This window comes from Lissotriton vulgaris, chromosome 2_1 (assembly GCF_964263255.1).
Source record: "Lissotriton vulgaris chromosome 2_1, aLisVul1.2, whole genome shotgun sequence".
NCBI classification, from domain to species: Eukaryota; Metazoa; Chordata; class Amphibia; order Caudata; family Salamandridae; genus Lissotriton; species Lissotriton vulgaris.
The window spans coordinates 575,426,930-575,454,170 of record NC_141687.1 but is presented as its reverse complement, the minus strand read 5'-3'; the positions used below and the strand labels follow the sequence as shown (position 1 = coordinate 575,454,170).

Below are 27,241 nucleotides of genomic sequence, written 5' to 3'. Positions count from 1 at the left end.
CTCCTACAATGCCTTCCTAACTAGATGTATCTAAGTGTACCTAGCATGTGTGTAGGTGTTAAGCCAAGAATTCCTCTAGGATTTAGTCAACCCCATTACCTGAAGTGAGAGACTGGGACCCCCGTCCTGGTCTTGAGTTAGACACCTCGCAAGGGATGTTAGACCACTGCGAGCTGGAGTGTCTGCATGCAGGAACCTCAGCGGCTCTGGCCAGTGTGTCGGCTGGCAAGTCTCGGTCTCTGTTTATGCTGAGTAAGATGTGTTGCATATATACCCATTGGCCTCCCCATGGGTCCTACCTCGCTATGTTACTGTGTCTGCCTAAAGATGACATCGGGCATGAACTTTATACATATATATTATACAGCAGATGGTAGTCCCGCTGTGCTACCAAGAAACCTCATGCTTAATGTATGAGATTCGAACTAGGGAAAACCTGTGTTCTGAGTGCAGTGTCGTATCTAGATAAAAGGTCAGTCCCTGTAAACCGTTATAACGGTTATGTTATGTAGGGAAGAATATAGGTGATGGGTTACAATGTTACCTGGGCCTATATTAGGGTACCTATATGGAATATAACACGTGAACCTGCTCTGTGAGTCTATTCAATTGGATTTTAGCCACAAGGACCATGCATACCCATTTGATTCAAATAAGGAATACCATCCACAACCCACCTAATACAGTGAATAAGATGGTGCACTCAATCAAATCAAAAACTATGGCCACGCCAAGTAAGACAACAGCTGCACTTAGCTCTGAGCAGAACTTTTGAATAATTACAAATAGGGTACGTAGGTTACATGTTGTAGATCTACCCAGGATAAATTCAGAGTGATCTGGAATGGCTGAACATGATGTGCATGGCAGCAGTTTTATTGCTATAATCTTGGCCAGGATTTATTGTCTGTGGTTGAGAGAAAGCAGATGGTATGGTTTGTATCTCTTTTGAGTTTTGCCTGGTTTCAATAGGGTGATAATAAGAAATCGTATAAATCCGCAAATGCAAAACTGGAGGTCACTCATTCTCCTCCATCGTACCCAAGAAATGGAACGACCTCCCTCAACACATCAGAGACTCCTCCACATTTCTTGTGTTCATCAAGAAGCTGAAGACTTGGCTCTTCATATAAGCACCGTGGGGACCACACACCTTGCCCAAGCACTTGGATAATCACTCAGGTGATTGGTGCACTATGTAATTCAACATGCCATAACAGGGAGTGGCACAGATATATCTGTATACTACTTATAAAAGTCCACAGACCTACGATTACTGCTTAGAGCATGGTCACTAATCTTACTTTTCGCTGCTGCCATTTCAGTGATGCTCAAGGTGCCTCCAATTGCACTATATCTGTGTTTTCTAGCAACACCAGGGTCTCCCTCTCTAAGTAGCTGGTAACCTCTTGTGCACGGTTTGCTATGCAAAGGGAAGAAAAGCTCAGTGTAGTATGTCACAAACTCCCCAGTGATGCCCTCCTGGGCATTTCTCTCCTTATTCCCATCTGTATGTTTCTGTGCAATGTCTCCCACGGCTCACTGGGCCTAATCAGTCTGGCTAGTGTCCTGCTCAGCCTTACATTTCACCTTAAGCCCGATTGGCAGCATGTTTTCCAGGACTCTAATCTCTCTGTCAACTTTGTCCTTAAATCCTCGTAGCTTTTCTTTGGTTTCATATATCAGTTCAAGATCCCTAAGTGAATTCTGAGTTGGGATAAGCGAATGGACCTTGCTGCGCATGAGGTTTTACTGTACATATCCTACATAAAACACATTTAAAAGCCTCCCAAAGTATGGAGTGCCTTTCTATTGAACCCATATTGTGCTCGGCATACTCTTCAATGAGTGCCCTTATGTTTGCTGTTGTGTGGGGAACTCCATTGCCCACAATTCACTGAGCCCTGAGCAGGAGGGGCTTCCACGCACATTGTGCTTCATAAGCTCTTTCATCTCCCCGTGGCCTGGGGCGTTTGCTTTTGTGTGGGGTACTACATTACCCACAATTCACCGAGCTATGAGCAGGAGGAGGAGGGGCTCCTCCGTGCTTCACGATTCAGAAGTGCTTACTCCTCCCTGCGGTGTGGGGGCACATCTGCGCCCATCTGCAGTCCAATGAGACTGGGCTGGGCTACCCCATCCTGGTACTGTGATTTCACCTTTTGGTCTGTCTCTTGCAAATGCTTGTTAGCGGCATGCACAATTGAGATTGTGACATAGACCCTGGCCTCTGCTGAGAGCTCTGGTACCTCTCCTGTGTGAGACTTGTACTTACCTTTAAAGTCGTGTTTTTTTTTTGTCCATTTCTTATTTTTTTGAGGCGGTGATCCTACTTGGTTCTGAAACCTTGACCTTCTTGGTTCGAACGTAGGGAAAAAGAAATCTGCATGCTCATAAAATTCTACAGACTCTCACAGCAGGACAAGTGGACTCCTTTCTTATCTGTGCTGTAGGGGTAAATACTAAAGAAATAGATCTGGCTGAGAGACGATTGCCCTTGGTCCTTGTCGAACTGTTATTTGGTCAGTCCATTACCTGCCCAAGGGACATTATACATCAGTCGATGCCAGGTCCTACCTCATCTTCTGTGGACCAGTGCAGTCATATTGTTTCTTCAGTTTCCTACATTTGAAACACTCCATGCGATAGCGCTCCGCTGTAAATAGCAGGGCCGATATTGGACCACCAACAGGCAAGAGGGAGAGGAAAGTGAAGCTCGAGGAACCCCAGTTTTAATTTTCCTATCTTCAAGCTTGGAACACAAGCGAGCCAAGAAGTCTACCCAGTTCTATCAGCGCATTTAGCGGGGATTCGGACTGGGATGTGTTATTTGTCAAATTAAGATCTATGATCGAGACATGTATCAGCCCATTGATTGAGCTAATAGGTGCTCTAGCGAAAGAAAGAGCTGGCTAAACGGTCTACCCTGGGGGTGAACGGGCAGTTTCTTAGGTGTGTAGAGGTGTTACACGCATCCTACATTCCCTTCCAACCTTCACCATTCTCAGTGCTTAATTTGTAAAGAATTAAGTGCCAGGGCCTTTCTTGGAAGGCTACTGCAGCCTGCACCATCCATTGCCCCTGCCAGTGCTGCCATTGACAGTAGCAACATAACACCTAAGCATCAACATCCTACAAGTTTGACATTTCAGACATTGTCCGACCACAAGATGCTATAATAATGGCATGAGGGGCTGGTTTTATTCGTTTTCAGTGTATATTGACTTTGTGTTCATCTCAAAATTAAATAAAAAAACACCACCATATGGTAGGCTGTCCATATAGCCGGTGCTGACAATTAAGTGCCAGTGCTGAGCACCGGATCCACCGGCACAAATTAAGCACTGACAATTCTGTGAGTGAGAATCCTCCATGGCTGTCGCTGCTAAGTCGCGCCTGCCACAGTTCAACACTGCATCAGCTGTTTTCTTCATTTTTGGTGTGGTGAGCAAAATAACGATGGATTAAACCCCGATCTGTGACTGGGGGTGAATGTTTTGCCATTGTGCAACATTCCGTCCATCAAAAGTGTTGTTTTTGCTTTTGTCACCCCGAGTGGGACGGGTATGCTCAGACGCGAGTCCTGTGCTCTCCATGCCACTGGAATCAAGCTATCCTGGCAGAGGACAGCTGATAGCCAGAAACCAGTCCTAGGATGCTTGATCCCGGTCCAGGGAAGACATGGCTTGGCAGTTCGGTCTGGACTGTTCCCATGAGGCACAGGGTCAAGACTGATTTGCATACGGCCATGTCTGAACTGGAGTCGTGTGGTGAGCAAAATAACGATGGATTAAACCCAGATCTGTGACTGGGGGTGAATGTTTTGCCATTGTGCAACATTCCGTCCATCAATTGTTGTTTTTGGTTTTCTTGATTCGGGCAGGGGAGGAGCCCAGCTGCTGCATTAGTAGTCAGGCAGGGAATTCTGCAAAGGCGGAACGGGTTGAAACTGTTCCTATCGCTTTGGCTCCACAGAGGAAACCAGGTGTTATTACTAATTTGTCCCCTGATGATTGCCCTTACGTAGCCATTCTAAGGAGCGTCCCACCACTAGGCCCTGATGCATCTGAGACAACTGCTCAGCTAAAGAACATAGTGTGCCGTTGGCTCAGTGAGCATGCCAACAGTGGGATGAATTGGCTCTGCTAAGAAGAGTTTCCAGGGGGATTGTGTAATCATTAACTTTAGGCATCTTGACCTGGCACGTTACATTCTAAGCCAAGGTGGGCTTGGCCTGCTCAGGGGTTGAACATTGGTGTTTTACCATTTGGCTTTTTTTTATCAACCTCCACCCATAGTACCTGACCCTCGATTGGTGACCCCGTCACAGAGAGATGGAAACATCATTCAAAGCCTGTTAGGGTGTCCAATCACTTTGCACCATTATCAGGCCTATTTGAGATGGACTGACTACGCACGAATATTGCCCCACTGAAAGTTCAGTACAAAGAAGGGCCAAGGACTGATGTAAGAGCGCAACAAGCACCACGTGGAATGGCCCCACAGTCCTCTTCTTTTGACCTTGTGTGTTGGAATATTACTGTGCATGCAGCCAAAGTTTCTGAAAGGGATTATACAGATTACGAAGACAAATTAGATGTTAACATGTTCCAAAAATCCTGGGCCTTGAATGATATTGTGTGGGAGAGCTTTCTTAGCTTTTGCTTGCTAGTTGTTCCCTCTCATTCTTGCAGACTGAGGGTAAGGTTTTCGCCACTTCTGCTCTCCATGTTATTTCCCAAGGTTTCGCCGATTAAACTTTCATGATCTAGCATGCAGGTAGTTTGGGTTTTGCACTGTGATACTTTTACTACTTTTTAATCCATTTTTATAATGCATTTAATCAAGCGGAGAAAGCCAGCAGTGTTGTGACTCTGTTTAATGTCATTGGCCTTCTCGGACAGAAATGCTCTTTGGCACGTAATTGTTTTAGAATTATTCTTGGTGGTGATTTTAACTCTAAAATTGGCACGAGTCTCACTTGGCTCAACCCTTTCTCCCTTAAGGATGAGTTTTTTAACCAGCAGAGTGTGGAGGGAAATTTTACATAGGAAGTTACGTGATTGCGAGATCATCCATTACATTGAAGTCACAGGGGTTGAGGTTGGTCCCCTGCCTTCAGTGGACGGGGTAGGGAAGCACGATTGATTATATTTTTAGTTCTCGTGTGAGACAATGCGCTTGCGCATTGTTGCCAAGATTATAGTAAGGGGAAAAGAAAAGTCTACCAAAGAGCTTTAAAAATGCGGTTTATGGCCAATGCATGTGAGGCATTCAAGCGCGAAGCTGGCATCTGGACTGCTTTCGCCAGCGCGCGCTCGGGCTTACTTTCTGCTCCCCCTCTTACTTTCGTTATTGCTCACACCCCATATGCTCGTTCCCTCCCACTCTTCCTTTGATGCCAGAGGGCTTTGGAATACGGATTATGCCCATTGCATGTACCTTACCATTTGGTCCCCCACCCCGCATCAGACTTCAAAGGCTGCCGCCCACCCCCGCATCAGACTTGAAACGAATGCACTCCCCGCTATCTTGTTCTTTTAGCCCTACACTTGCCATGCATTAGCTAAAGCTCACCAGTGGGCCTTTTGCCCCTCACTAAAAGCTCCTCTCCGCACGTCTCTTTCTCGCTCTCGCACCCACGCTCTTTCTGTTACTCCTTGCTCTCTTTATCTCCATTCCTCCCCTGTAGTTCACTCTCATTCTCCCGCTCTCCCTCACTCTCCCCGTAACATCCCTCTCGCTAACCTACTTTCTCTTTCAATGCTGAATATTGAAAAATATAAGCAGTCGCCAGGGGTTTTTAACTCAAGTTTTTTCACTTTCTACGTGCGCACCATTCGTGTGTTATTTTTTTTTCTCCTCCTACCCCTCTCTCTACGTCTCTTTCTTGCTCTCGCACCCACGCTCTATCTGTTACTCCTTGCTCTCCCTCCAACTCCACCCTCTTACTCCACCCTCTTACTCCACCCTCTTACTTCACCCTCTTACTCCACCCTTCAACTACACCCTCCAACTCCACCCTCCAACTCCACCCTCCAACTCACTCGGGCACACCACCACATCACTCGGGCACACCACCACATCACTCGGGGACACCACCACATCACTCGGGGACACCACCACATCACTCGGGGACACCACCACATCACTCGGGTACACCGCCACATCACTCGGGTACACCGCCACATCACTCAGGGACACTACCACATCACTCAGGGACACTACCACATCACTCAGGGACACTACCACATCACTCGGGAACACCACCACACCACTCGGGAACACCACCACACCACTCGGGAACACCACCACATCACTCAGGGGCACCACCACATCACTCCGGGGCAGCACCACATCACTCAGGGGCATCACCGCATCACTCAGGGGCACCACCGCATCACTCAGGGGCATCACCGCATCACTCAGGGGCACCACCGCATCACTCAGGGGCACCACCGCATCACTCAGGGGCACCACCGCATCACTCAGGGGCACCACCGCATCACTCGGAAACACCACCACACCACTCGGGAACACCACCACACCACTCGCGAACACCACCACACCACTCAGGGGCACCACCACATCACTCCGGGGCATCACCACATCACTCCGGGGCATCACCGCATCACTCAGGGGCACCACCGCATCACTCGGGGACACCACTGCATCACTCGTGGACACCACCACATCACTCGTGGACACCACCACATCACTCGTGGACACCACCACATCACTCGTGGACACCACCACGTCACTCGTGGACACCACCACGTCACTCGTGGACACCACCACGTCACTCGGGGACACCACCACGTCACTCGGGGACACCACCACGTCACTCTGGGACACCACCACGTCACTCGGGGGCACCACCACGTCACTCGGGGGCACCACCACATCACTCGGGGACACCACCACATCACTCGGGGGCACCACCACATCACTCAGCACCACAACAGCGTCACTCAGCACTACAACAGCAATGTCCTTGTTTGCTACCAACAAGCATTGCCATAGCCAATAGAACTTGCATTAGGAAAGTCTAAGCTATTGGCTTTGTGAATAAGAATGTTATTAATTTATATATTTTCAAAGCCAACACATATTTTAAAAAATTGTCATTTACAATACTAATAGCTCACACTTTCCGAATGCAATACCTATTGCATTGCAAATGCTTGTTATCTCTTCTTCTGCTCCCAATTTTTGAGTCTGGAGAACAGTGAATAACTGTGCTAGCGATCACAACCCCTACACTCTTATATACAGAGTACCAAATTATCTTCTAACTATACAGGCCCTATAGACCCCAGGGCGGTGGATAAAGGGCTGTGCCTTAAGTGGTGGGCTATCGACTGTAATTATTTATTCATATGGCTGGTTAGCTCTGACAGTGCCCTGCTTCTTAATAAATTGTTGATTGAACCTACGGCACAAGATGATAATGTGGATGCATTCATTATACTGGGGGAAAGTATTAAAAAATGTATTTTGATTCCTTCTGTTTTCGGTCTGAACATGAAACCGAGGTGGTATAGTACTTGTAAAGCTGTAAATAAGTGCCTAAGGACTGCTCTTAACAATCCTCCCAGAGATAGGGGTGTTAAAGCAAGGTAGTACGAAATTAAGACGGATAACTGGGGCAAATTAACTATTACCTGCTCAAAGAAGGATACAGGAAGTTTGTGGAAGATAGTTAATTCTGGTGACCCCCTTGTAAGACAGAAGGAGGATTTAAAGCACTACTATCTCTGCCGACATGTGGGTATCGCATTTCAAATGCATCTATGGACATCATTCTGTTTATCATATTACGGCGAGGATTCTCAAGTAATTCTCTTACTATTTAGTTTTGCTTGTAAGATGTCCTGGTAATAAGGTCCTAAGTCCGGAAGGGGTCCTGATGCACCCTTTATATGGCAAAGCCGGAGTTCTGGACCCCTATGACCACTAATGCCCTCCATTCAGATGTCTGCTGCAAATTATTTTGCTCTTTGCATTGTGCAATTATTGTTAAGAAGGGCTGCAGGCAAAATCCTGGGTGCTATCATCCGATTTCCTTGTTGGATTCTTCTGTAAAGATTGTGGACACATAGTTTTGAGACAGGATTGAGACTCAAGGCATGAGTATCCCCGTCCAGTATGGATTTAGAGAAGGCGTAGGCACCATTGAGCAGAGGGGGAATCTTACACTGTTAATTCAAAAATATACTGTGGCTAAGGAGGGGTATTATAATTGGCTTTTATGGATCTTAGCTTAGACTTTGATCGTCTTAGCCGATCAAACCTGTGGGCTATTTTAGGGGATATAAAGATGGATTCTGAACTGTTCGATTTTCTCCGACAGCCCTACAATGACCTTACTTATTGCTTCTGTTTGTTTCGTCCAGGGGCGAGTGCACTAACTCTTTTGGTTTGGATCGAGGTGCGAGTTAGGGTTGTGTGCTTTCTCTTTTTTTAATATAGGTTAAGCTGCATGACTATTTAACGGCCCATGGCGTGGCCTCCCAAAAATTGAGAATGGCCCTGTGGCTGCTCTGTTGTTTGCCAATGATGCAGTTTTGTTCTAGGATCAGATTGATAACTTTGGGTCTGGTTTAGATCTTTGCGGACGGGTTACTCCTTCACAAAATATAAATATCAATAGATTGATTGATTGATTGATAGATAAAAATTTATAACGCACAAAACAATAACCCGCAGGTATCAAGGCGCCTAACAATACCATCAGAAAATTGAAACATACATCCTTACACATAGGCTTGCAGAAAGAGGCAAGTTTTAAGGGCACATCAGAATTTCTGTAGGGAAGGCAGAGATCTAAGATCCAAAGGAAGATCATTCCACCATTTAGGAGCTAGGGTGGAGAAGGCCCTGCCACCCCACTTGGCTCTCCGTGTGCGGGGAACTGTCAGGAGCGATTTCTCGGAGGAGCGCAAGTTCCTTCCGGGAATGTAATGGGAGATGATGGAGCCGACTCCCCTGTCGCTGTTTTGTGCAATGGCTCTATAGGTCATGCATAGGACTTTGAACTGTACTCGGTGTTCTACCGGTAGCCAGTGCAGCGATTTCCTGGCCAGCGTGGCCGAAGAGCGTCTGGGAATATCCAGAACAAATCTGGCTGTGGCATTCTGAACTACCTGTAAGCGCTGCAGGAGGCTCCTATTTAGCCCCGCATACAGCACATTACAGTAGTCCAGACGTGAGCCAATGAGTGCGACAGCTATTTGCTTTCTGGACTGCAAAGAGAGGTATTTCCTGATCCTTCGCAGGGTGTGAATTAAGCCCCAGCAGGTGGAGAGGGTTCTACTCACCTGCCTGCTCATATCCAGGGCAGGGTCTATCATCACCCCAAGATTCTTAGCAGATGTTGTGGGGGAAGGGCACTGTCCTAGCGAGTCAGGCCACCAACTGGCTGACCAGATGTTCTCTTTCCCTCCAAACACCAACACCTCAGTCTTCTCCCCATTCAGTTTAAGTGAATTCTGGATCATCCAGTGACCGACCGCCTCCATACAAGATCTAAATTTGGAGGCAGTTTGTACATCTGAATGGGAAAGAGAGACGAGTATTTGGGTGTCGTCTGCGTAAGAAACTACCTCCATCCCGAAAGTTCTTATTAGTCTGGCTAGTGGGGTCACGTAGATGTTGAATAGGGTCGGGCTAAGAGCCGACCCTTGAGGGACCCCACACAGCACTGGTCGGGATGGAGATAGGAACTCCCCCAGCTTGACTCTTTGTTCCCGCCCATCAAGGAAGGAAGTCAATAGATCTAGAGCTGCGTCCTTCACCCCCACATCCCTCAGGCGAGATGTAAGTACTGAGGGGGAGGGGAGAGGGTATCGAAGGCGGCAGTTAGATCTAACAGGACCAGGAGGCTGGTCTGGCCCCCATCCACTGTCGTGCGGATCTTATCAAGCACGATGGTGAGGGCAGACTCGGTGCTGTGTTCCCTCCTGAATCCGTGCTGGGAGGTGTCCAAGCAGCCCGAGCTTTCCACAAAGGCAGCGAGATGCTTGTTTAGATGTGCCTCTAGCATCTTCGCTGGAGCTGGGAGCAGCGAGATTGGACGGAAGTTTTTTAGGACCTCCGGATCAAGGGAGGCCTTCTTTAGCAGGGGTTTCACTACTGCGCTCTTCCACTCCGAGGGGAAGATACCGTCTCTCATGGCTAGATTCATTATCTCTAGCAGAGGAGGTAGGAAGGTCTCCCTACACTGCTTGATGATTTTCAGTGGGCAGGTATCCAGGGGGGAACCAGATTTGGTCTTATTAAGCAAGATCTCCAGATCCTGCAAAGACAGCGGGGGAAAGGAGTCCAGAGTACACGATGGGGAGATGTCAATGGTAGTCATATTCATCTCAACCCGAACAGGGGGCACACTGGTACATGCTCTTTGCTCCTCTAGAGCCAGGTGGATATCCTGTATTTTGGTGTGAAAAAAGGAGGCAATCCTATCACATAGGTCTTGTGATGGTACAACAGGGTCAGGGGCTTGTAGGTTGACTAAGGAATCAACGATTTTAAAGAGCTCCTTCGGCGAGGAAAGCGAAGTTGTCAAGGCCACAAAGTAATCTTGTTTGGCCTGTACAATCTCAGCCTTGTATTTCCTGACAAGGAGTTTGTGGGCTTCCTTGTTCTTAAGGTCCCAACTAGAGTGCCAGAGCCTCTCCTTCCTCCTCACTTCTTGCCTGAGGAGTCTAAGGGAATCTGAGAACCATGGGGCAGATGGTCTCTTTCTGGCTCGGCGGCGGGTCTGTACTGGGGCCAGTTCATTCAAGGCCTTCGTGGTGACCTGTTCGAAATGGCCAACCGCGGTCTGTACGCTGTCCAAGCCAGTGATAGAAAGGCTGGCAGCCCAAGGCGCGAAGGAGTCACTGCTGATATTCCTAAAGTTTCTGGCAGTTTCCATTATGTGAATCCCTTTTTTACTTCCGTCCACCCTGTGATATTTCAGGAGAAATGGAACCGCAAGATGATCGTACCAAGATAGATGCACCGGATCCTTGGTGGTCAAACGATTGTCATTGGAGAAAATACCATCTAGTGTGTGGCCTGCGCGATGTGTGACCCCGCTAACTCTCTGCGTGAGTCCACAGGACGCCAAAGCCTCAATGAGACATGATGTATCAGATAAATCATGCCGTTCTAAATGGTAATTGAAATCACCCAAAATGGAGAAATTTTCTCGACCAAAGTAGGGTTCCAGGGACTGTAGGAAGTTGTGCGTAAAAGCGGTCCTCGGGCCAGGAGGTCGATATAATAGAATTCCATTGAAGAAGGGACATTGCGCTTCCTTTATTGTAAAATAGAGAGCTTGGAAGCAATCCGGGAAGTCGGGTATAGGCACAGTGTGGCATTGCAGGTAGTCACTGTGAAGGATCGCTATGCCCCCTCCCACTCGTCCCTGTCTGTCCAGTCTAGCCTGGCAGTACCCTTCAGGGACCGCTTCGGTTAGATCAGGACCAGATGAGTCTTTAGCCCAAGTTTCAGTGACGAACACTAGGGCAGGCTTTCTGTCTAGGACCATCTCCCTGAACATTATCTTGTTTTTGACAAGGGAGCGGGCATTGATCAAGATGCCTTCTACTCCCACTGTCCCAGGACTGATAACGTCGGGGTGGCCAGGGGAGAGGTGACAGGGGGCAGAAATAGAAGGCCTACGTGTGTGGTAGCAGCCACATCGTAAGGGAAAAAGGAGTTTGTCAGGCTCAAAGGAGTGTGAACACCCTAATCTTCGAGGTTTCAGGCGTAGCATCTCCTGATGGGAGTATCTATGGTGGGGTGAAATGGCATCGTCTGAGTCCAGAGTCCAGCCGCCCGGCGCGTTCTCAGCGCGGACGGGCGCAGACGGGCAGGACTCTGGCTTGACTCCAGCGCGCGATCGCAATGCGCGTCCGCTGCGTGGAGCCATAGACGTATGGTTTTATGCACTCGGTAGCGTGACGTGCAGCGCGAGCCCTTACTAAGATGGCCGCTGCCTATCTCAAATACTTGCTTAGTCCCCACTGATGACGGTCATAGGTTCGACCACACCCCCAGGGCAAGCGAGTATAATGTCTCCCAACTAAAGAATCAGAAAATTTAAAAACGATCGCCTTTACTTAGTTAGGCGCTAAGGTGGCAGTCAATGCGCGTTCAGCTCAATGCTGGGGGGAGGGAAAGGACACACAGGGAAATGATAACACAATTAAAATCCAATAGTGCTGTAATTTTAAAAGCAAATCCTCCCAGCTCAAGCCTCAGGAGTAAGGTGAATGCAATACCATTCTATCCGTCGTGACAGAGTTACCCGTCCGCCAAGATCTGAATCAGGCCCTGTGTGTCATTTATGGATGACCTTAATTTGGTGACAAACTTTACCAAAAGACCCTACTTGGCATCTTGATATCTGCCATTCAAGATTCAACCGATTTTTGTCATGGGTAGGGGTTTATTTGGGTATTACTCTAAACTCCCAATGTAATTGGAGCCCCTGTCTGAATAACAGGCCTAGCACATATGTGCAAGCACCGAGAGCTGTTTTTCAATTTGTCAACAGAATAGGATCGAAGTCTGTTCCAGCGTTGCTAGGATTATATAAACGCAAGTGCTTCCCTGTTCTAACCTATGGGGCACCAGTTTGGAGTTATTGCTCTAGAGGATGTCTCCAAGTTAAAGAAAATAGGTTTTGTAGGAAACTCTTAGGGCTACACTTCTATAGCCCTCATTTCATTATCCACGAAGAGCTGGGGATTAACTAGGTTATGGATGATGTTAGGCTGGCACCACTAAAGCTCTGGTTATTGGCCTGGACTAACGAAAACGTTAGCCTCAATATTAATTTCATTGAGGATTATCTGAGCCGTACCGACGGATATACAATGCCTTGACTGAATTTGTTGACTGCTGAGCTAGGACAATCAGATTTGTTTCTTGTACCCGGGAAAATTACTAACCGGGGCAAAACCTGGGTGAAGGCACATTACTGGGAGAGGAGGAAGAGACATAGAAAGTATGTTCAATTGTTGAAACGCTCGGTTTGTGACTATTATTTTTTCTACCCGGTCTTATGGGTCTTACCTTCACCGGGTGATTACTGTTTAGAAGAGAACCCTGTAGACGAGATTTCGACTAAACAGCATTAGGTAGCCTTTATCATTCCCCTTCGGCAAATTTTATTCTTCCACTATTTTAACTTGCACCGGGGATGAATCTTCCAGCCAGACCGTGTTGCACTTTGTATGTTTTTTGTGGGCACTATAAGCAGTTCACTAAGCGTTATTTAAGGTCTCTTCAGAAAATGCAGTGTTTTCTTCAATGCAGACCAGCTTTGTATTTTTTTTTGCAGTCTCTTTCAAATATATTTTCCTGTGGTGGTGTAGGGCATTCTCTAAAATAATCAGTATGATATCATAAACGTATAATTCTATGATATATTTGCCATTTATCTTATTTTGTTTTTTTGTTTTAATGGATTTCTGTATATACTGTAATGGATTACCTACATGCAATCTGTTAAGTTGTATTGCACATGCTGCTTTTGATTGTATGTTCTATATGTATTATTTATTACGCTTTTATGGCAGTTTTTGATCAGCCGAATAAAGCTTGATTTTTATTTCACTGCCCTGATTTTTCCTTAAAGCAGTATACTGGAGGGAGTCTCTAACAATGACCATTGTACCACTGTTGAGACAACAAGAGTTTCAGCACCACTGGGGATAGGTTTGGCAATGTTCTGGGAAGGTGTTTAGTTTCTTTTCGCAGCCATATCTGTTCTTCAATCCCTTTTATGTCTGTTGTAGATGAGGAGTCCTGTACCAATGAGTAAAATGTAAATGAACTGTGATCCTCATGTCTGGTGTGCCCAGTATCTGTGAGTTTGTTATTAGTTGATGTACTGTCCCCATTACCACTATCTCTGACCTAACCCAGACACCAATTACATCCATTCCTGGATCTATAACGAGGTTACACGTGTAGCTGTGCTAGAGTGGTATTCTTCTTTGCACTAGCTGAGACATTTATTACCAGCTTTCCATTGCATACAGTGCCTGACAAATCCCAACCTTCACCTTTTTCCCACTACACTGAATCCCAACTTTCCAGCACATCCTCCCACTTGCATATTAAACCTCATAACTGAAACTTGCTAAGCGGATGGATCTGAAAGTGTTGGTAAATATGTGTGTAGCCCCTTGAGATGACGAGAACTGGCAATTTCTGTTCACTCCAATGTTGGGGTGGCTCGTGTAGCATGTCCAGCATGAGCGCCATCACATCTTCAAGGTCGAAAGCCACTGTTCCACTAATAATTTTGTCTCTGTTGTACAAATATCCAGGGTTCAATATACCCAGTACATGTATTGTTGTAAATTTAACGTTAACATGATAAGTTTCTTGATCGACATTGAAAGTCTCCAGGTATAGAAATGTCAAGAAAGTAACTCTCACTGCTGCTTGATGGCACTGAGGGTACATGTCCCGTCACTGTTAGTGCCCCTTCTTCTCTTTGCTTAATCGGGAATGCTGCCACCTGCAAATGGTTGCTGAAGACGTGTTTTTACCATGGAGTGAACATTTTAACAATGGAGGGTGTAACATGCCATATTGGAGTGCAATTGTTTGTTTCTTTTTAATGAAGTTGCTCCGGCCGTCGAGTACTCCCTTTGGAAAATTGGGCTAGAGGTACACTGTGGACCTCGGTTCTCCCAGATCCATTGTTTCTCACACAAGTCTCTGGGTGATGTCTCAGTATCTTTGTAGTGTAGTATCCAAGAGAGGTTTGGCTGTGATGGGATGTCCAGTATAGGCCTCTGCTCCAGTGTACAGTGTGCTATCTTCACCACAAAATTAGCTGAAAACTGTGTTCCGTGCGCTAGTTTGCTCAGTCTGATTTCCACAAACCTCCTATTTCGTCTAGTTGCCATTGACTCCGGAATGCCACTATGCGGCATTGTAAACCCTAGATCTGGCTTCTAGATTTTCCTTCTTTGTTCAGATTAGTTCAAGTACTTTCTCGATTTTTAGTTTATCATGTCTTACCGAATTATTATGTTCCATCTCGGAAAATCAACCCTCAGTCATGTCAATATGGCTGCTCTGTTTATCTAGCCTTTCCTACAACATTCCCGTTTAATGTGTGTGTCAATTTTACGGTCAGTGGTCGACCGTCTTTTCTGCTTGTCAAGTAGCAGTCGTTTAACATTTGCATTACACTGAAACTCTGAATTCTGGGTTCTGTTGACATTGTGCGTCTGCTCCACTGCACAGGCAGTTCTTTTGAAGCCAAACATCAATTTCGCCCTATGTCCCTTTTTTCTTGCATTTAGGATTTAGCTATTGGCTAAAGCGGGTCTAAATATAGGTGTCCCTATGCTGTAGTTTTGCAGTCACAGCACTTCTAGGCCTCTGCGATGTAATCACTACAGTTACTCAATGCTGCCCCTTGTATTAATCCTCCAAGGTTCAAGTGAAGGTGCTACTCGATCGGTCTCTGTAGCATAAGGCGATCCACTAGGCCATAACCGCAGTGAGCACTCACGCATTCATGCTCAGAGGAAGGTCATGTCCACAGTTGTAGCTCGTGAAAGGCCCATCGCAGCAAGTCGTGAGCAGCAGCTGCATTTACTGTGCCTCAGAGCATTGCCTGCTCGTTGGGAAGGCATATGTCTCCTGCTGTTATTAGCTAAGCCCATTGTCGGTTAATTGGCAGGCGTGCGTCAGCCGAGTTGCAGTCCTTAAAAGCCTCTTGAGGGCCATGATGTACGGTGATGATTGAGAGCACACTGGCCTAACACGCTGATCTGCTCCCTTGTAAATCACTCCTGAGGGTTCCTTCAGTATTGACGGAGCCAAAGTCCTTTGCTGTACTCTCTCGAGCCCCGGTGGAGCAGGTTCTGTGTGTGTGCTGTGGGTCTGCTTGTACCCTCACTGTCGAGAGGCGGGCCCAGTCAGTCGGGTCACGTCAGTTGCCAGTCATCTCCTTACTCCATGTAGTTGTGTTCATCTGAATCTACCCGGGAAGCCCGACACTCTGCCATTTCCAACCAACGCCACAGTCTGGATCTCAGCTCTGTGGTGCCTCCCTCAGACACAAACAACATTGTTATTGTTTGACCAAATTGCGCTTTAGCGCCTCCTTTACAAGCATTTGCAATGCAATCTGTCTTGCCTTTGGGAACTTATATGCATTTATCTATGCAGCACATTAGCCTGGGTGCTGAAACATCTGCTGTTCTTTAACATGGAGGGAAAGTAAGCACAAAACTGCGTGACACCCAGGTATGGGATCACATAGAGAGAAATATTGCCTTTCAGCGGGAAATGGTTTAGTCCAAAGCTCTCTATTTAATATAAAATCAAGGTCTTCGGTGGTCATATCAGTGAAAATACAAGATTTGAAAAAATATTATTGTCCACGGGTGCTTGTGGAAGACAATTTCTATGGACTAAAATCTAGAGAATGCTAAAATGATTCTGGTATTTTACTGACCTCAGCTGGTCATTTTCTATTAAGAAAGAAAAATAGAGGCAGTTGCCAGAAAAATAAAAAGAAAGTCCCTCAGCAGAAAGCAATTCTAGTATTTTACTGACCTCTAATGGTGGTTTTCTCCCAAGACTGTTAAATAGAGGCAGTTGAACATAAATAAAGTCCCTAAGCGATGTAGACAAGTCCTAGGGTTGATCTCTAGAGCCCACAAAGTACATACACATATAAGTGTATTCTAAAGTATATATAAGAGATCTCGAATGCTCGACCTAAAAATGGCTGAATGGGCAAAACACTTCAAACTAACGAGGGTTAAGTCATGTTTCGTGGGCAAACTTCACAAAGTAGTATATTTGTGCCAAGAGCATTAGAGCTCTGATATTTTACATAGAGAATTCCAGATCGCCAGCTTCTTACATTACTACTCGTAACCTTTCCTGATGCGCGAAGTTTATCACTGCCAGTAACCTTAAATAAGGAAGTCACTACGGTTGTCCTATTTTGTGGAGTCACTTGCACAGCACTATCAGCAGCTCGGGATTATTCTCAGAAGCCAAGTAGCATATACCAGAAAAGGTTTGAGACACCATGTCAAAGCACAAGTGCCCACAAATACCAGGTAGGATCGCTCAAGCAGTATTAAGTCCCATTCCTTAGGTGCACCATCACTTTCTGATGTTGAATGCACTTACACCAAGTACAATTTTAATAGACGATCCCCGTTCGTCGATGAGCAGTCATACACGGCGAGTACAAACGTCAACTCACTGGAAAGGAAACCAAGCGTGTTAAAACGCATATACCCCCTCAAGAAGTGGTTCTGTAATTATATTACGCTGGGGAGCACCTGTGTTTTTACCATGCATAAGAAAGCGGTCGAATTCACAAAAACGTGGCAGCCATACAACAGAACATGGACACAGTTAATATGCATACCAAGACGCCCCAGCGAACAATCCGATACAACGCAAAAAAATGCAAAAATCTCCATTTTGGTGGGCGGGAAGGCACGAACAACGGGAGTGGGGGCGTTGGTAGAGAAGACACGGACAGCGGGGGGGGGGGGGGCACAGGAAGAAATAGTGCTCATGCAACACAAAGTAAAGGGGCCAGTAGCCATGGAAGGATACAAATGACAACATGGCTGTCATAAGGAGGGACTAACAGCCTATAAACCAATCGGAAGGCAGCATTTAGAAAGGACAAACAAGCCAATAAACCAATATAAAAAGTGGGCGGGGGAGTGAGCATGGCTACTCCCCCGTACTCTACTACCACAGATCAACCCCAGAGCAGCGCTTGTGGGATGGCTCAGGGCTTGATCTAAAAATGGATCATGGGCCAGAAAGTTAGAAGCTTCATGTGTTCTTGCTTGCTTTTCATGTGCACTTAGAAAAACAAAGAAGTGATCAGTGAAAACCTTGAATTCATCTCAGCCACTGCTGAATTTCGATGCCACATTCCAGTCCATCTCTGTTTTGACAGTCAGGTATGGTACTTCTCCAGTCAGAACTGCAAGGCTCTGAAAAGGAACATAAGTAATCGCAGGCAGGTTTTATTCTTTTTGGGTCTCCTCGTTGTGGTGCAGCTTGAGTTCTGTGAGCAGGGAAACCACGTTTGGACATACTCTCTAACACTTCATGCATCCCACATTGAAAAACCAAAATAGCAATGGCTGGTATACTTGAAGTAAGCTCACTGGTAATTCCTTGGGCTGTGTTCGGCGCCAGGCAGAGACCAGACATCTAAAAATTGGCCTTGGATTGGTCCCGAGCTTGTGCTTAATTTGAACAATTGATGGACATGTCCTTGTCATTTGACTGTATAAGCTGATCTATTTTGTTTGCTGTTGGATTGCTGTTTATTCCATTCAGCAAGATGATGAAATACTTATAGGCCATGTCTCCAAATGTAAATACTTCCATGTATCTGGTAGCCATGTAACCTACTTATGTATGAGACAAAGGAAACAGTGGACGAACGAGCTTGTGGTTAACTGGTGGATGTAGAACAGTTTGTTTGTGCTGGTTATAAATAGAATTTTTAACTTTTAATTACTTGTTTTGTTTTATTTCAGTAACGCATGTCATTGTACCGGATGAGGGCGTGGTGAGCACCATGAAAGGGATGCTGGGCATTCTAGCTGGCTGCTGGATCGTAAGGTTTCAGTGTAAGTAGTTACAAACGTGGTTTACAGCTAGTTTTGCTAGTTGATATTGTTTGTTTCCAGCTGATCTTTGGCGTTACTTACGTTTTTTCTTTCAAGCGTGTTAGTTAAATTAACATTTCATAGCTCACTGTAAATTTCATAATAAAGATTTGAAGAATAAAAAGTAAAACATGTTCTCAAGTCACCTGGCTTAGTGATTTCTGATCCAAAGAGTCCTTGGTTGGCGGGGAGATGGTTTCTTTCTGGTGACAGACCTTTGAAAAACACCGAAAAACAGGAACAATACAGAAATACTTTGACAGCGTAAAATTATACGCAGTCGAAATTTGAATTAAACAATGAATACCACAAGGTGTTAAAAACACAACTGAATCTCATTTAAAATAAGTGTTGTTTTAGTTTTCTTTCAAAGGAATTCATGTTTTTTGTTCCCCGCTAAGCCTATTTGGCATTTTATTCCAACGCCTTGTCCTGCTATCTCTGGAGATCCAACTCCAGAGTTAGACAGGTGCCACTCTGGAACAGTCTGTTTCTGGTCATTACATGATTAAGAAGTCTAGGGGATTGATAGTTGGACAATAGGCTGAAAGGGTTATTTTTGCGCCTTGTTGACCCATCTGAAGCATAAAGGACCTTTGCATGTCTTACCGTGCCACTACCTATCGAAGAGTCTGTTGGGCGTTAAATGTTGCTTGAAATACCTGCTTGGAACAGATGCAGGAAAAGAGTCTGATTGGCTCTGCTGAAAACCCCCCTTTTCATTGAGCTTTATAACCTGTTCACACCAATGCATTGATACCTCTCCAGTACCGTGGAAGGCTTCCAGTACCAACCTTCGGTCAAAAACATAGGAGGTGAAAGAAACGGACTGTTTTTGTGTGTCCAGTTCTGCTGATGGTGCTTGTGCCTGCAGTTGATTTTCCTTTGTTAAGCTTTCATCCTCGCAGATTCTGATAATGTCTCGTGGTTTAGACCTTACCGGTATTGTGTCTGTCTACTACTTGGGGGGCGCTAGAGGGCGCGCAAGCGGAATGGCTGCCTAGCTGAACAGCTCCCGTTCCTTGGTTTATAATACTGCATTTATCTGCTGCCGGAGGCGAGTGACCCTCTAAAATAAATCATTATCCGAAGCAGTGGACTGTTCCCAACACTCGACCTGAAGCTTGAATCTCTAGCTGTGACAGGACCGCAGTAATCGGCATCGGAAAGTTAACCGGAGGAGTCTACGGAGTGTACCCCCTGAGGTGGCCAGCTGCGGGAGTCCACGCGAGGCCGGGGCTCGCCACAAGGTGGTGGGCCTGCCTGGCGCTCTTGGATTTGGTGCCCGATCTGCGACTGATCCTGAACCACGGGAGCGCTGTGATCAGCGGATCTCCCCCGCTGCGAGCTGCCTGTTCTGCCGGCTAGACCCCGAGTGCCTGATCCGCTGCTTAAGGCTGTCACAGGAGGCGGGCGCTGCTACTCTCTTTGGGCGGCCGGAGGGACGGAGAGACCTGAGGGGGGAGAGCCGTGAGCGCTGCTGCGGCTCCCACACACACCGGGAGGCGCCGTGCGACCATCGTACTCACTGCCATTGCATTCAGGGTGAGGAGCCTGAACTCTCGTAAGTGTCCTGAACTGCCTGCTGTTGGGTGTGCTGTGGGGGGCTGCGCCTCGAGCCACCTGTGGTGCGACTTACCGGAGCTCCGGGCCTAAACAATTGCTGTTCCTGCGCACTGGCGTCCGCCCTACAACACAGGGGATACAGCTGGCTACACAGTACAGAGGCGCATGCTGGGACCCGATGCCATGGTGCTTTGAAGGGACAATAGGCACTTGTTTTCGTAGGGAGGCTCTGCTGGGCACCGGTTGCGGACATAGTACTGGACCAACGACTCGGACCTGCACGCTGTCCTGCTGGCCCTAACCCTATCCACATACGGTGCAACCGCGATCTGCGCCCTTCACCGCGAAGCGCCAGTACTCTGCCTCTGCACGACTCATTTTTGGCCTGGGCGGTGCGGGTGGAGGTTGGGGATTTGTACCGCGGCTGCCGGGGCCCCCTGTGGGGAGGGTGGACGCCAGGGGCGCCGGCTTCTGGGACCATCTGCCACTTGTCTACGACCCACCCCGCGGCCTCGACCTTGCGGGAACTTGCGCGGTACTGCCTGCAGGGGTGGTAAAAACACGGTCAACAGACAAAATGGTGCTCCCTGAAAATCGCCAAACTAAAATTAGCTTTGATGGCGCCAAGAAGGGTACAAAGTCAGTACCAGCTGAAACAAGGTCCGGCGACGCTACTACATCAGCCGCTGCTTCCCCCGCCAGAGACATTGACCTACACCGTTTGTTTCAGGAGATGAGACAGGGGTTCGCCACGGTGGTGGAGAAGGTGGACGGCGTGACTTCCAGACTGGATGCCCTAGTCCATAAGGTTGATCGACATGAAGAACGCATCACTACTGTGGAGCAGCGGATCTCGGACAATGATGATACAACCTCTTCCCACACTACACAATTGGCCCGCATGGACAATTTGCTCCGGCTTATAGCGGCTAAGAACGAAGACTTGGAAGCCCGTAGCCGACGCAACAACATACGCGTCACAGGCATTCCGGAATCCACAGACACGGGCAGAATGGAACTATATATTGAACAACTCCTCAAAAGCTCGATGGGGGAGGAAGCCTTTTCACCGCAGTTTATCGTGGAAAGGGCACACAGATCTTTAGCACCTGTCCCTATGCCCGGATTACCGCCCAGGCCGATCATCGCTAAATTGCTAAACTATCGTGACCGCGATGTCGCACTGCGAGCGGCCCGGACTCAACAGTCTTTGCAATATAAAGGTGTGGCATTCTCCATATATCCTGACTTTACCCCCTTGGTACAAGAGGAGAGGCGAAAGTTCCTTCCTGTCAAAAAGAAACTGCGAGAGGCCCAGCTGGAATACGCTCTCCTCTACCCAGCGAGACTGCGTGTCACCCATCGGGGGAAACATCGCTTTTTTACAAACCTCCAGAAAGTTGAGGACTTCCTGAAATCGATCAGCAAGGCCTGGCGGAATGGTCGTGGCGATGAGGCAAATCTGGAAGGGGATGACCCATCCTCAGCTGCGGAGGAGCAATGAACATACGATCACGTACTGTCCTCCTTACTTACTGAACTGAGACGCAACCATCACCCCTAGCTTCGGGAGGTGAGAGATGCAGACCCTGCACTACTGAACTGGACTACTAAAACTCACCGATGGTAACGTATTCCAAGGACCACTCTCCCTGCCCCGACCTCCACAGAGGGCGGTACAGATCGGGAGGCCGGTTGGCGGGAGATGTGGCTGTGCGCCCTTGTCGTTGTTTCCCTTTCGGGTGTACCCCATGCACTATGTTGAAATGTTAATGTTACGGGACAATGGGCAGAAGGGTGGGGGGGGAGGGTGGGGATAGGCGGCTGCTGGCATGATTGGGATGCAGTAGTGGGAGGGGGGATGGGAACATTTGGGGAAAACCAGACCAGACTCGAGGACGACACTCAAGACACGAAAGGCAATGGGCGACTATCTATTTTAAGTAGTACAATGCCTGCTCTCTCGCCACCACTGGGGTGGGATGCACTGATATGTGGATGCCGATGGCGGGCTTAGGGTCTGATACACAACTGAACTGCATATCATGGAATGTTAGAGGGCTTAACAATGCCAGGAAGTGTTGTGATGTGCTTGCCTATCTTAACAGGCATAATGTCCATATTGCCATGCTACAGGAAACACACCTGTTGCCATTAGTTAGAGCCACTTTTGCTGGCAAATGGGCTGGTATCCGTGTATTCTCCTCCTATTCTACGTACGCTAGAGGGGTGACCATCCTGCTTAAACGCACAGTGTCCTTCCATAAATACGGAGACCTACTTGATAGTGAGGGACGTTATGCATTACTATGGGAGCGCCTGGGCCACGTCACAATTACATTCATAAACTGCTATGCTCCCAACTCGGATGTGCCTTCATTTTTTAACACACTTTGGGGCAAGGTAATGGATATAGGGTCCCGCCATGTCATCTGGGGTGGAGACTTTAATCTGGCACTTTCACCTCATTTAGATAGCTCGGATGGAGCTCATCATTACAAACCAAGGGCCAGGGAGGCCTGGTGGATGCTTGGAGACACCTACATTCGCTTCGAAGGGAAGGTACACACTTTATATCACACACGGGTACATGGTCACGTTTGGACTACTTTCTCCTCACCAGGGAGGTCACCTCGGAGATCCTGGGGGTTGCACACTTGCCAAGAACATACTCTGACCACAGCCCTGTCCTAATACATATGCGTATCCCTGGGTGGGACAGCCCTAGGCCTAGTTGGAGATTACAGCCGATGGCCCTGCTAGACAATTTGTTCCGTGCTGAGTTGGGGGAGGAGATTGCTGTTTTTTTTCCCAGGAACAGGGGGTCGGTGGACTCGGTCAAATGCATCTGGGAGGCCTTCAAGGTCACCATAAGGGGGTACTGTATATCCAAGAGCTTCGGGGTCCTGCGAGATATACAAAACACTATTCACTCGCTACACAGGGAACTCAGAGCATTAGAACTACGCATGGTAGATGACGACAATCCCGATATTCATGCGGCCTTTAGAGATAAGCTGTTGCAGTACGAGGAAGAGGCTAGTAGAGAGGTTAAATGGGGGAAACATTGGCAGGCCAGGAAATATTGCGAAGGGGATAGACCGGAGAGAGCACTTGCGGTCTTGACACGCACCCCAAGGGACCATAACATCATCCTAGAACTTACAGATGACCAAGACCACGTCATTAGAGACTCAGATGCACTACTGGATGCCTTTACATCCCACTACCGCACGCTCTACACCACTGACACTCCGGCTGACGCATCATATGCTGATTTCCTAGGAGATGGGGCGCTATGCTGGCTCAGCGACGGTGATAGAGCCTTCCTGGCCGCTCCCTTCGAACTGGATGAGATCCGGGATGCCATCATGTCACTGAAGAATGGCAAGGCACCAGGCCTAGATGGTATTCCCGCCGAGTTCTACAAGGCATATATCGACATCATGGCCCCTGTCCTGCGGGAGGTGTATGAGGAGTCGCTGGCCGATGGCATCTTCCCCTGTTCCATGCGAGAAGTAGTTATTACCTCACTCTTGAAACCGGGCAAAGATCCTGGCTCTTGTGGCTCACACCGCTCTCTTTCCCTCCTTAATTGCGACGTTAAGATCCTAGCAAAGGTTTTGGCCACTCTGCTATCCCTCCTCATGACCAGGATTGTCTTACCTGATCAGGCTGGATTTGTTCCCGGTCGCTCGACCTCTCATAACCTACGCACCCTGTTCTCCCTGCTTCGTACAGTCCATTCCGACTTACCAGTTGCTGCCGTCTTCCTAGATGCCACCAAGGCATTCGACTCCGTCGAATGGCCCTATTTGTTCTCCGTCCTGGCAAAAATGGGGTTTCCTAAACTCTTTATTTCCTGGGTCCAGTTACTCTATACACAGCCCACCGCTAAGGTCCTTATCAATGGTCATCTATCGAACCCTATCGCCATTACCAGGGGTATTCGCCAGGGGTGTCCCCTATCCCCCCTCCTCTTTGCCATCGCGGTTGAACCTCTGGCCTGCAGGCTACGTCAGCTGCATCGAGCGGGCGCGGTACAATGCCTCCAGCGCCAAATCGATGTGTCCCTATATGCTGATGACATCACCCTCTATGTCAAATATCCAGACCTTCACCTCAACCCCTTATTACGAGAATTTGTGGTGTTCGGAAGGATGTCGGGGATACACATAAACTGGTCCAAGTCACAATTCTTCCCACTTACTGATGCAGTGACTGACTTTCCCCTTGACGATCTTGGTATCAACATCTCTCACGACAGGGAGGAAATGCTCCGCGCCAATTATGGGGTTGCAATCACCAAACTCACAACTACAGTCGACCGCTGGATAGCACTGCCGCTCTCAATGGCTGGCCGTGCGTCCCTTATCAAAATGGTGTTTCTGCCCCAGTTTCTAGATCTCTTCCTCAACATCCCATACTATCCGGGCGCGTTCTTCTTTAAAACCTTGAAATCAGAACTCTGTCGGCTATTCTGGGGGGGGCAAGAACCCACGGTTGAAATGGTCCACACTGACCCTACCCTATGAGGTCGGAGGCTTTGACTTTCCTGACTTCGAGGCCTAATATTTATGCGCACAAGCGCATTATGCATACCACTGGTTAGTCCCCACCCACTTCATGCCTCAGCTAGCGGTAGAGGACTGGATTGTACATCCCATTCCACTTAATGGCCTGATTCTCTGCCCAGAGTCACTAATACAGACACCACACACCTCAGTCTCCTGTACACTTGATGCATGGCGTCGCATAGCCAAGAGAATGTCCTGTCGCCTGCCATACTCTCCCAGAATGCCGTTGACGTTTCATACTAATCTTGCCCTATTACTGGAACGAGGATTTCGACTGCTCTGCGTACGACTGCGGATCACCGCATGGGGCGACCTTTTTGTGAACTGTAAATTCAAATCTGCAGACAAGTTTTTCGCCTCCCACGGACGTACCCCATTGGATGTCTTTTACTACCTGCACCTCCTCTGGGCATGAAGGACATCCTCCCTACGTTCCCTGGGGAACCTGAGACCTTCCTCCCCCTCTACTTTCTGTTATGCGCGCAGGAAGGGACACAACCTGGTTGCTGGTCTTTATCGCCAGCTCAGAACTGTCTCCTCGCTACCCGAGGCAGGGTCTCGAACGCGCTGGAGTGCTGACCTAGCCACGGAACTCACAGACGACCAATGGCAATACTGTTGTGCATTGACGGCCCGGATATCGGCTAGTAGTAGATTTAAGATCATACACTACAAATTCCTGCACCAACTATACTATACCCCAGTCAAAAAACACAGATTCCGCCTAGCCGAAGATGATAGATGTGAGCGTTGTCATGCTGAACATGCGGGCTTCCTGCACCTAGCTCGGGAATGCCCTTCTGTCCACTTATACTGGCAGCAGGTGACTGACGCTCTTACATCCATGACCACAGTAACCATTGAGGCAGAGCCGCTCCTCGTGCTGCTGGGGCACACGCCCCATATCTCCAAAACCTGCAGAAAGTTTGTGGATATGGCACTGCTATTGGCGAAGCGTCGAGTGGCATGTCGCTAGGGTAGAGGAAGAGCCCCTAAATTTAAGGAGTGGCTGGCGGACGTGACATACTGCCAGGAACAACACCTCACATTTACTGAACTACTACCGATCTCTAGCCGACCCAAGGATATTTGGAGCCCGTTGGTTGGCTATTTGCTTGCCCAGGCGGATGACAATGATATCCCCAAGGGAGTGGCTGTTAACAACTAGCTACACTGAATGCACCTGGGGCTATAGATTGCTACCTGTAGATGCCTACACCATGCCCAACCTTTCAACCTGACACACTGCCCCATATGCTGCCTTACTGTACATACACCGGCAAGACTTTTTTCCTGTGACATTTACACTGACACTTCACGCGCAGCACTCGTAACCGAACCCTTACTTGATATATACTCTCTACTGCCCTGACACTTCCATACACTTTCCTTTTTTCTTATTTCTTTTTATTAGGCCCGGTACCGCACTTTGACACTACACTTCTCCCCTATCCGTCAGATGCACAGGTACTGCTGCGATTAGCGTATGTGGAAACATTGCCCTAGAAGACTCTTGCTATATACTGCTATATCTTTGTATTAGGACTATACACCCGAGTGTGTCTATGAGACCTCACTGTTTTGTTTAAAGTTGGGAACTGTTTCACAGGATTACAATTAAACCAAAAATCCATAAAACTCTGTTCTTCTGCAGTTGCTCCTAAGGGTTATGTCCTCTGTACTAGCTCTCGGACACTCAGGGCACAGTGCTTAATTACCCTACCCGGGATGCCGGTCCTACAGCTGTGTTACACCTATTCTGATTTTATGCTCTAGCTGCACTCCACGCTGCCGGCCTCCGGGTTGTAGGCATTGGAAGCTGTGTACTGTCTATAATATTCAATAAAAGCAGTTTGAACACCAAAAAAAAAAAAGGTTTACTACTTGAAATTGTTTTCAGTCAGTTCCCTTGCTCGTCTAGATTGAACTTTTTTTTGCCCTTAACATTTTTCCTTCAGTAGTGTAGATTCATATATTTGTATGCAGAATGATCTGTGGGACTGACTTTCTCTGGTGGACGGGTATCGAGCAGGAGGGAATCCATACACATCAACAAATAAAGTGTGTTATTTCCCATTTGTATTTTTCATGTGCATCAAAAGTCTGCTCTTCCCGAATGGCAGGGCTGCCCAAAGTCAGTAAGACCTTAGGCATTAGTACCGCGTGTGCAGCCCTCCTTGGGGATCTGAAAATAGGCCCCCACTGACAGCACAACTTAATGGTGATTCATAATCTGCCTCTGCAGCCGCATCCTCCTACATACTTGCATCATCTAGGTACCTTTTTTCACGTTTCTAGTGTATGCCAAACCTTCTGAAGGTTCTTAAAAAAAACAGGAATCCAACTTCATCCAATTGCTGCTTTAAAAGACTCAAGGGCATGTCGATCCCATCATCTATCTGGAGAGAG

The 27,241-nt window shown here is 47.6% G+C and overlaps 1 protein-coding gene across 1 annotated transcript in view; it reads left to right on the top strand.

Moving 5' to 3' along the window:
• LOC147730763 (BRCA1-associated RING domain protein 1-like) overlaps positions 1-27,241 on the top strand; it is a 543,323-nt gene that overhangs the window by 482,745 nt on the left and 33,337 nt on the right. The window contains exon 9 of the mRNA XM_086955577.1: positions 18,558-18,650. Within this exon, the coding sequence (XP_086811703.1) occupies positions 18,558-18,650 (93 nt within the window). The remainder of the gene's footprint in view (positions 1-18,557; positions 18,651-27,241) is intronic.